Here is an 11,481-nt window from a genome sequence, read left to right on the forward strand (position 1 = left end):
AAAGTTCCAGAAAGTGTGGAACGTAACCTACGGTTCAAAGCGTATCCTACGGTTGGCAAATTCTGTTTGTTGCAGAATGTTTAAACCGTAACCTACGATTTAGGACCCGTAGGCTATGGTAGATACAAAAAGGAAACAAGCACATGTGAATTAAATTGGGGGAGATATTAAAAGGGTTGAAACCCTAGTACATGCACATAGCCAGCCATATTCACGTGGACCTCTAGACATCATTGGACCATTTTTATTAAATGATCATTCTCAGCTTTTGAGGTTTCTAGGAGGGTTATTAAAAAAAGTCAACAACATCATAAGCATAGGGGACGAGACTTGGCGGCTGACTAAGGAGCCAACACACATCATCACAACACTAGAGATAGTGGGCTTCTGATCCACGAGAAATAGGCAGCCATATATTTTAATTATTGGGCTCTTGAATCAAGGAGAATTGGCAGCAACTCTCACATGGAGATATATGATGGTTATCATAATATTAGTGGGAATCATTTACAAAATTGAGAGGGTGATTCACGTGAAAGAGAGTTTGGAATTTGAATAATAATAAACATCATCAAAAGTCACGTGGACTTGTGAAGACTTATTGGGCCGAAAACATCTTGGGCGGATGGCTTGATTGGGCCGCCAATACTAGTGGTGGACGGCACATGTGGGCCAATATGATAAGAGTCACGTGGACTCTTTTGGGGGCGGTTGTTGACTTCGTGGGCACATGCGCATATGAGGTTTTGAGGAGTATTATTAGAGGACATCACATCAACTCATGAACAATCATCATTGACAGAGTAGACGGCAGTAGGGTTTTCAACCGCGTATCCGGAATTTCAAGATCAACCAACCGACATGAGCGGCTAGTCTTCTAGTGGTTTCCTCCGGATGGAGGGTTTTTGTAAGTTAATGAATATTATGTGTTGATACAATCGTATAACTCGGTGATCTAAGCATTCGATGCTTTTCACCATTGATTTGATTTCTTGATTGTAACCAATTGCATTTATTTAAACCTTAATTTCTAAGCATTCAGTTCCCGAGAGTTCTAGTAATTGGGATATATTTGACATGGGGTTAGGGTTTGTAAATTGTAATTGATAATCATTCGATAACCTCCCGTTATGTATTGACCGGAGTACTTAGTCGTTGGTTATCACAATTGATGAATTAGGTTTAAACACTTATGTCTATGTGAGTGTTTCGATTAAACACATAATTGAATCTAGCTACAAACCTGAAATTCGGAGGAACCATTGTTTCTCCTACTGTTTACAACTTCGTATTTTCGTAATTGTAGTTTAATCAATCAAACCATCAATTGAGTCTTACTTTTTCTATAGTCGTTAATTAAAACTGAGCATTATACACTTTCCACAACCTCCTCTGGTTCGATATCCGACTTACTCTAGCTACTAGTTTATTTCGGTTTTTGCATGTCCTTAACGACAGACATCAGTATCAACAACTTGTGAGTGGGAATATGGCTATGAAGAATAGTATCGATAAACAATCACCGGTATGGATTTTGGTGTTTTGGTAGGTTGAAAGAGGTGAATGGTCCTTGTTTTTCCATGTATCAACAATCACCAGACAATATGTATCAACAACTTGTGAGTGGGATCGTTGTAATCATCACAGAAGACATGTCGGGTTCTTCTGCTAGTAGTATGAGTCTGAGTCTATTGTGGTTCGTGAATGTTTCGAATCATCACAGAAGACGTGTCGGGTTCTTCTGCTAGTAGTATGAGTCTGAGTCCATTGTGGTTCGTGAACGTACTGTTGAAATCGTCCATCACTTAAGACCTTGAAAGATTTGTTGAAATCGAAGAAAAGAGTAACTAGCAGAAGACGTGTCGGATTCTTCCAACAAATTGTGTATGTGCTTGTGCTGTAGAAACCGGTGATGAACTTGTGCTGTAGAACGTTGTATTCTTGTCTTTCAGTTATTTAGTTCGTATTGAACCAAGAATCGTTCTAATCATCACAGAAGACGTGTCGGGTTCTTCTGCTAGTAGTATGAGTCTGAGTCCATTGTGGTTCGTGAATGTTTCGAATCATCACAGAAGACGTGGTGGCTAGTAGTATGAGTCTGAGTCCATGCGACGGACACAATTCTTGCAAGTTAAATCCACAATCAACGTATACAGATGCAAGAGAATGGCAAGTTCTTTTCAGTTATTCTGTTGATCCACAAATTCCATTGTTTAAATCAGAATCAGGTTCTCAAGACAAAGATCGTTCTAATAGATTAAAGAGAATAAACCAATTTTACCATTTTTTACCCATAGTATACGGGCCGTATAACAATATACGGCCCGTATACAATCATCGTATACATAGTATACGATCAGTAAAAATATTTTACCAATCGTATATGGCCGTATAAACAGTATACGACCCGTATACGCATGGTAAAAATGGTAAAAACCTCTTTAATCTATTAGAACGATCCAATAAATGAAGAACAAAGCCTATTTTCAAAACACAGGTTCATACAGTGCTGTAATAGGTTGTGGTTCAGCCAAAATGACATCTGGCATTACTAACGGTTCAAGTAAGTATCTAAAATTTTGAAAATTCAGGTTTAGCTTGTTAGTTTCTCAAACACTAATAAACATCTGCTTCCTGAATCTAAATCAGAATGTTAACTCTTTCACTCATAAACATCTGCTTCCTGAATCTGAATCAGAATGTTAACTCTTTCCTTTTCATGAGGTAAAACCGGTTTCAACATCGAGGGTTGTATCGGAATCAGGCGTTGGAAGGATTGTAGTAGTAGGACATTGGTACCACTGTGAAAGTTGCATCAGGAAGCTCAACTTTAACGGACCGGTTATTCGACCGAGTAATCAATTGTATTTTTTTAGTTGATTCTCTTGTTAAGTTTTTCTGACCCAACCGAAATCCACAAATTCAAGTCAAGAATCGTTCTAATAGATTAATGAGAATAAACCCTCGTTTCTTCATCTTCATCTTCATCTTCATCTTCAAGAACAATGATGAACAGATGATGTTTTTTTCGCAGAACGTGGTTGATTGCGGTGGTTTGGGTCTAGGTTGTCAGAGAGAGAAAAAGAGGTGAGATAGTCTGATACAATAAGGATGTTGGGAATTAAACGCATGTACGTGACAAAACAAGGATCGTTCTAATAGATTAAAGAGAATAAAGCAAGGATGTTGTGAATTCGCATAAACATATATTCGTTTCATAACCTCCTCCTATAAATCAACCACAACTGACAAAGAGCCTGTATTAGAAACCATCCTATGTCTTTTACCAACCGAAGAGGCAGCAAGGACAGATAATACTTCATTTGTCGAGAAACCATACTGTCAATAAACTACCATCTTTTACTCATAAACCTTGAATCCCAACGCTTCTCTAAAAGAGCCTGTATTAGAAACCATCCTATGTCTTTTACCAACCGAAGAGACAGCAAGGACAGATAATACTTCATTTGTCGAGAAACCATATTGTCAAGAAACTAACATCTTTTAATACTTCATTTGTAACCGTAAGGATAATGCAAATTTGTACGTAAAGATCTCTACACAAACTGTGTATGTGCTTGTGCTGTAGAAACCGGTGATGAATTTGTGTATCTAAATCAGGTTCTCTGCCTTAGATCGGTCATTCCTTGTGATACATGAACGTTGTATTCTTGTCTTTCAGAAGAGTTGGTATTGAACCAATACTTCAAACATTCTAAACCCTACTTGGAAACAAACCAACAAAATCCTTATACTCTTCTAGCAGATCCCGACACGTCTTCTATGATGATTCGAAACATTCACGAACCACAATGGACTCAGACTCATACTACTCACCCTCCCCTCCCCTGAGGAAAAGTTTTCCCGACGACTCAAGACAAAGCAGTTGGTTTGGGTTCATATCAGCGTTATTTATCACCCTGTGTAAGCATTGGAAGCCCGACCACTAGCAGAATCATTGCATTACATCCCCGTTGAAAACAAGTGATTAAAATGCTTCTCCTTACAACTCTTATCAAATGCCTCACCCTTCCTTTTTATTACAGTCATACGACACGTTTTTTTGTTTTTCAATCTTTGTTACTTGTTAAAGTTTTATTTTTTTTCTACTTTTAGAAAGATTTGACCACCTAACGACTGTAAATTGTCTCGTGTGATTGACACCTTAAATCCATTAAATACTTTGGGCAAAATCTAATTTTCTTTTCATATGGGTCGTATACAGTTATACGGCCCGTATATGTTATTCGTGTCCATTGTATACGACCAGGCAAATTCTTTACACATGGTGTATACGGGCCGTATACAGTTATACGGCCCGTATGGAATGAAAAAAACTGACAAAGTCTGAAGGCACAGACTTTGTTAGTTTTATTTTATTATATGCGGGCCGTATAACTGTATACGGCCCGTATACACCATGTGTAAATAAGTTTTTACCATGTATTAATATTAGGACCCTTTTTTATATGTGTTGAGCATGGTAGCACCAAACCCTGGATGGTACAAGTTCAGCAATTGATATTCTACATGTATAAAACGTTTTTTAGAATTCGTTTAACCATGGGAGGTTTTGATGGTGTGCGGGAAGGACCTCCGCACAAGGCCAACGATTTCGAGGGGCATGCAATTTAAAAAAATTCGATACGTGTATATTATTTTTTTTAAACAGTAAACACATACCAATTCCAATATAGGCTCATTTACAAATTATTTTTTTATGATTTAGAATTTAGCCCACTTGAAATTAGGTTTATTGAGTCCAATGCTAATTTAATTTTTTTTAATAATAACAAATCATTACGGAAGGGCACATTTTTCAATCTCGATACGTAAATTTTCAGAGACGCCTTTGCGTTTAACACACAAGGAAAAGCGCAAACAATTCAATTTAATACAATTTAAATATTTTTCGTTTTTTTTTTAAGAAACTAACATCTTCATTAAAATGCCAAAGTAACAAATTACAAACAAGTGGCATGTAAACGGGCAACAAGCTGCGCCATAACCCCCTTTTGAATTGCAAAACCAATCCTACTAAAGACTAAACGACCCTTAAAGGTTGAGAGATTACTATTCACAACCCGTTGGACCCTGTTTAGGAATTCCACGGCCTCTGGAGCTAGGGAACCAAATGTATCAAAAACGAATGGAATAAACACATGTGGATTCTCTAAACAAACCTTCTTGTGTTTAGCGACGTTGCTTGATTCCGCCTTCAAAACAGTCTGGCCAGCAACAAACCCATTATCCCTGAGCCCAACAAGAGGGGACACTACTGTAAGGTCCACACAAGCGTGTTTTCCCCTGGCCCATCCAAACCGGGTTTTTTTTTTCACAAACCGGTTCTAGTTTGAGTCAACAAGTAAACACCATTTTTTTAAACCGGGTTGAAGAAAGTCCAAGGATCAAGTTTGACCAGTTTTGACTAGTTAGGGTTGGGTTTGACAGGGTTCAAATCAATGTCGAACTATAAGGTTACACCTGGTTTAACCCTACGATTTTTCAAGACCGGTTGCCAATCCGGGTAAGAAACCGGTTCTATTTCCCAAACCAGTTTTTTTTGGCACCTCTAGTCCTATGTCATGACACTACCGTTTATCCATCTTTATTTATAGAGTTAATAGCCAAAATGGTCCCTGAGGTTTGCTCACTTTTGTCACTTTAGTCCAAAATCCAAAATTTTTAAATCTGGGTCCCTGAGGTTTGCATTTTGTTGCCATTTTAGTCCAAATTTCAAAAACTCCCTTTTTTGAATGTTGCAACCAGCCTATTTTGTCCTTTTGTGCAGGGGTATTTTGATCATTTTTATGAGTTATTATAACAAACTCAGATCAAGAACCCAGAATACCCCTGCGCAAAAGGACAAAATAGGCTGGTTGCAACAGTAAAAAAAGGGGGTGTTTGAAATTTGGACTAAAATGGCAACAAAATGCAAATCTCAGGGACCCAGATTTAAAAATTTTGGATTTTGGACTAAAGTGGCAAAAGTGAGCAAACCTCAGGGACCATTTTGGCTATTAACTCTTATTTATATATCTAAAATAACTTGAAGGTGTTAATGTGTTATGAAGAGTGCATTTGTTTTTTTTCCTTGTCTTATAGTATTTTTTTTTTTCTTTTATTCGTTTTGATTTGTGGTAATTTTTTTGTGTTTTACGTCATCTTACGTTAAATTCGTGTTTGTCTTGTTTACGCTTTACGTCACACGGTGGTATGTATAAATTCGCGTTTTTTGTGTTTCGATTTTTCTCATTTTTTTGTCGTCGTTTGCTTACTACTTAGCACGGTTTGATGACCCCCGCGTCCACAACGAGGGAGGGGGGTCAACATGGGTACCGGTACCGTATTCGTTTTTATAGTTATTCTCGATGTGCCGGTTTATGTTTCATTGAACTCAGAGATATTCGTTATAAATATTTTTTTGGTATCTTAAGCTATATTGAGTGAAGGTGCCATAATAGTACCGTAACGAACCAAAACAATATCAACCGAACAACACGAGTATATTTTATATGGTTTTCAATTGATTTAAAACACATGTCGTTTGCTATGCCGAGTGTCGGTATCATGCTGATAGTGTAATGAACCGAAGCGATAATGACCGAAAGCCCATCGCAAAGTGCAGGGAATCTCACTTGTATAATAACAAATGATGAAGCCTCTTATAAACGGTGATTTTACTTTTCTTTTTTCCTTTTTTTCTTGTCTTTTATCGTTTTTTCACTTTGGTTTTTTTTCTTGTTTTTTCTTTTTTTTTTTCGTCTTTTATGGTTTATTACTTTGGGTAGGGATATGGTAAAAAGTGTTTAAAATGTGAGAAGAGTAAGAAGTGTTTTAAACCATTGGATATTTGATCTAATGGTTGAGATCAATAGGGTATAAAAATGTAAATTGTGTTTTAATTAGAGGGACCTTATGTAAAATTGAAGGGCAATAGTGTCTTTTTCAATGTTTGAAATATGGTAACCGTAACCTACACAACCAAAAACACCTACATTCACTCATTTTTCCTTAAATATCGGAATTAATGATTCACCTTAATTGTAGGGAGGTCTTTAGTTGCATATTCTTCATACGTTATCATAAAGAGATCTATAATCAGATTCATGGCGTGGTGTTCTAAAACAACAGGATAAATTGACTATGATTCAAGTCATGGTGTTTTATCTGGAGACATTGTTCATGGCGTGGTGTTTTAAACATCTGTGATTCAAGTCATGGTGTTTTATCTGGAGACATTGTTCATGGGCGTGGTGTTTTATCAATACAAAACATTCCCAGATTTTAAAACATCATGACTATGATTCAAGTCATGGTGTTTTATCTGTAGACATTGTTCATGGTGTGGTGTTTTAAACATCTATGATTCAAGTCATGGTGTTTTATATGGAGACATTGTATAATCAGATTCATGGTGTGGTGTTTTAAAACAACTGGATAAATTGACTATGATTCAAGTCATGGTGTTTTATCCAGAGACATTGTTCATGGCGTGGTGTTTTAAAAATCTGGAGACATTGACTATGATTCAAGTCATGATGTTTTATCTGGAATCCAGAAAACATTGTATTGTGATTACATCCATGGTGTTTTAACATCTGGACAATCAATACGAAACATTCCCAGATTTAAAACACCATGACTATGATTCAAGTCATGATGTTTTATTTGGAATCCAAAAAACATTAAAACACCAATTCAAGATCGAAGCTGTATGTATATAACCCTTTAAAAAACCAGAATCGAAGAAGGGCGCAGAAGTTAAACAACTGTATTGTCTCTAGCGATTTCATAAGACTTCTTGTATTTATAATTGATGAAGAATGATACGTAGATAACAATCGTATTGGATCTTGCAAAAAAAATACAAAATTCGAATCAATCCCTAAACATTCTCATCGCCAGTTTTTTTTTCAGTTATATTGGAAATCAATTAATTGACAAGAATGTACAATTACTAATATACCCTTTTGAATTAATTAAGATGAGGGACACTTGTCATTCCCAAATTATTTCTTACATTTCTTACAAAAAAATGGACTTTGTACAGGATCCTCTACCTTATCACTTTAGTGGTTTTTATTTTTTTTATTGATATCATTGAAACCATTGAAATTGGTATTTGATATTCATTTTTATCAAGTTTTGTTTTTTATGGTTTTCAATGAGTAGAGTCCATAACGACCAAAGTCACGCTGCGTAGCAAGGAGGAAAATGATCAAACTCCTGCAGCGTAGCACGGACGGGAAAACCTATTTTTATTTTTTTAATTGGTATTTTAGGAATCAATATCAGTATTTGCTTTTATCAATATTCGCTTTGATGGTTTTCCGATGAGTCGAGCCGCCAACAACCAAAGTCACGTCGCTTAACAACAGGGCAAACCGATCATACTTCGGTCGCGTATCGCGAGTGAAAAACGATATTCGCTTCTATGGTTTCCAATGAGTCGAGCCGATAACGACGAAAGTCTCACCGTGTTAACATGGGGAAAACCAATCAAACTCCCATCGCATAGTGCAGAGGTAAAAACTTTTTTTTCCCTTTTTTTAATTGGAATTATCAAAACCGGTATCGATATTCACTTTGATCGATCTTTGCTTTTATGGTTTTCAATGAGTTGAGCCCATAACGATCAAAGTCACACCGCGTACTACGGGAAAAACGATCAAATTCCCGCTGAATAGCGTGGCGGAGTCCCACTAGGTCTTAACAACTTATGCCTTGAGAAAAAAAAAATAGTATATTAGTCTATGATTATGCAGGTTTCTATTTTTAATCTCTACTCTCTTAAAGAATCATATATGATGAGCCTACAATTTACCGGTGGACTTTTCAAAGTTATGATCACTATGATCACCTCGGATTTATCTACCAACATTGTCTCATTCTCACAATCTTCCTTATAAAACAGATCAAACCAAATAACCACACATACTTACCAAAAAAAGCTTCAACCCATCATCAATGGCGGACCCGAAAGAAGGAGGAATACTCAAGAAAGGCCATGAAGAGGGTCTGAAATTTGCAGTCTCCATTCTAGAAGAACATGGCCTTCCATTGGGTCTCCTTCCTCTTGCTAACGTAATCGAAGTAGGGTTCGTTAAGACCACCGGTTACATGTGGATTCTGCAGACTAAAAAAGTCCAACATGAATTTAAGTTGATTAAAAAGCTCGTTAGTTATGACTCGGAAATCACTGGTTATGTGGAGAAGAAGAGGATCAAGAAACTGAAGGGAGTGAAAGCTAAAGAGTTGATGTTGTGGCCGCCGGTAAATGACATCAGCATTGAGGATCCACCCACCGGAAAGATTCACTTCAAGAGTCTTGCTGGGATCACCAAGGTTTTCCCGGAGGAGGCATTTGCAGCCGGTCAGTAGGTTTAGAAACTCCGGCAGGCGAAGGAGTTATTTGGTTTTCGACTTTTCGTTATGTACCAAAGTGATATTGGAAACCGGCAAATAAACACTGTTTGTTCTTTACTTAGAAAACAGAAATATTATTATGCATACTTTTATAAAAAAAAAAAATACTATCGTGATAACATGGCAAAACGAAAAAAAACCAGCATAAGAACTAAGATGTAATTTCTACCAAAAGATTGGTACCGAGTTGGAAATATCAAAACCGACATTCATCCATACGACTCTTGTGGAGCTGAAATGCCGGATTTACCCATGCTCCACAGCTGCATTGCATACCAGCCCAATTGAACGAACCCAAACGAGCATTGCAGCCGATGCACTGAAGCTTTTGTTCCACATTACCTTCTTCAACTGTTGAATAACGTAATTAAGGTTAAAAAGAAATATGCTTTAGTGATATGGGAAGTTTGAAACCCGACCCGACCCATTAAGACCCCCCTGGGACCATCACTTTTCTGCACGTCTAGTGAAATAGGAAGTTTGGTTACTGACCTGCTTGCATCCATTTCATAGGTTCTACAAAAATAGATGAACATTCGGGTGGCCCGTTTGTTGCATCTCCGGTCCTCTTCTTCCACTTAAAGCATTTTTGGCCTTCTCCGCGCTCGTGAGAAACTATATTATCCTGCGAAGCAACAATTCTTCGACATTTCTTGCACCTGTAAATCATTTGAGGCTTCACTTCAGATTCGACATCAGCCTGATTCGATACTTCCGATTCCATTGTAGATGCCACTTGAGTGCTCATTTATATCCTACACCTTCAATTCAATCAAAGATTAATTCATAATCAACCATTTATTATTAAGAGATTCGCTTAATAATCACCAAATATTAGAAATTGTATAGGAAGCTGAATATTAGGGGTCTTGCATCGTATTTGTACGCTCGTTAGCTCTTCATGATTGGCTCGCTAAAAGCTCGAATCGAATCGAGCCGAGCTTAGAGGTCGAGCCTAAAAAGTAAAAACAAGCTTGTTAATAGACAAGCCCAAGCGCGAAACTTAGCTTCACTTATCGAGCTTGAGCAGGCTCGCGAGCCTATTATTTATATAATACTTATTTAATTTACTATATATAAATCTATGATACAAAAATAACTAAATACTATATATTTTATTTAAAATTTATAATTAAAATAATAGTAAATGTATATAAATTAATTAACAAACTAACCAAGCTTGAGCTTTAGAATGAAGGCCCGAACCAACCCGAGATTGAGCTAGAGCTATCGTAAGTTAACCGAGCTCTCGAGTTCTGTTCGTTTACACCCTAGGTATTTAGGATTTAAAAACTCTATGTGTATGAACATCAATTCATGATCAAATTTAGCTCCATCACTCGAATTCGAACCCTCTGTGTTGAAATTTAATGTTCTTTTTACCGAAATTCGAATTCAAAACGAAAAATTCAATCTGAAACGCATTCTATAGCAGTAATTATGAACTCTTGTAAGTAAATTAGTACGTATGAACACTAATTAGTGCTTACAACAGTAGTATAGAATCGATTACGGGATGAAAGTTCATACCTTTGATCAGATTTGGATGTTTTACTCGAATCAGTCTTTTTGGTGATTCTAGGGTTCTTGGTTCTTGAATGGTGTATTTTAAGCCGTTTTCAAAGGGAAAGTTTATAAACTAAAACGACCGAGTCCCGAGCATTAAGCGGTGTCGTTTTACTTTTTAGATTATTATTAGAGTTAAATGTCATTTTGAGTCCCTTGGGCCATTTTCCCAGTTTAGTACAAAGGTTTTATTTTTAACCTGTGGGTCCAAAAAAGGTTTTACAATTGTCATTTTAGTCCACTGGGTTAACTTCATCCATTTTTTTTGTTAACGAGAAGGCTAATTCGGTCATTTTATATGGCTGAATTTCCCTTTTAGTTAACAGAATTACATACAAAATGACCGAATTGGTTTTCTCGTTAACAGAAAAAATGGATGAAATTATCCAAGTGGACTAAAATGGCAACTGTGAAACCTTTTTGGACCCACAGGTTAAAAATGAAACATTTGGATTAAACTGGCAAAATGATCCAAACCACAGGGAC

General features: G+C 36.8%; 2 protein-coding genes across 4 annotated transcripts; one reads left to right on the forward strand and one right to left on the reverse strand.

Annotated features, from left to right (window-relative positions):
- Positions 1–8,970: 8,970 nt before the first annotated feature.
- On the forward strand, positions 8,971–9,384 carry LOC110901028. Its single transcript, XM_022147882.1, has one exon. The coding sequence runs from the start codon at positions 8,971–8,973 to the stop codon at positions 9,382–9,384; it is 414 nt and encodes a 137-aa protein (XP_022003574.1).
- Positions 9,385–9,501: 117 nt separating this feature from the next.
- Positions 9,502–11,088, reverse strand: LOC110898102 (probable inactive dual specificity protein phosphatase-like At4g18593). Of its 3 annotated transcripts, none has more exons than XM_022144842.2 (3): positions 10,960–11,088; positions 9,922–10,190; positions 9,502–9,780 (listed from the first exon to the last, which is right to left on the reverse strand). In XM_022144842.2, the coding sequence occupies exons 2-3, from the start codon at positions 10,175–10,177 to the stop codon at positions 9,626–9,628; spliced, it is 411 nt and encodes a 136-aa protein (XP_022000534.1). In that variant the 5' UTR covers positions 10,178–10,190; positions 10,960–11,088; the 3' UTR covers positions 9,502–9,625. The 3 variants fall into 3 exon arrangements, with proteins under 3 accessions (XP_022000534.1, XP_022000532.1, XP_022000533.1); XM_022144840.2 differs by having other exon boundaries at positions 10,956–11,080; XM_022144841.2 differs by lacking the exon at positions 10,960–11,088 and adding an exon at positions 10,258–10,344.
- Positions 11,089–11,481: the final 393 nt, after the last annotated feature.

Source organism: Helianthus annuus, chromosome 15, assembly GCF_002127325.2.
Source record: "Helianthus annuus cultivar XRQ/B chromosome 15, HanXRQr2.0-SUNRISE, whole genome shotgun sequence".
In the NCBI taxonomy this organism is placed as follows: Eukaryota; Viridiplantae; Streptophyta; class Magnoliopsida; order Asterales; family Asteraceae; genus Helianthus; species Helianthus annuus.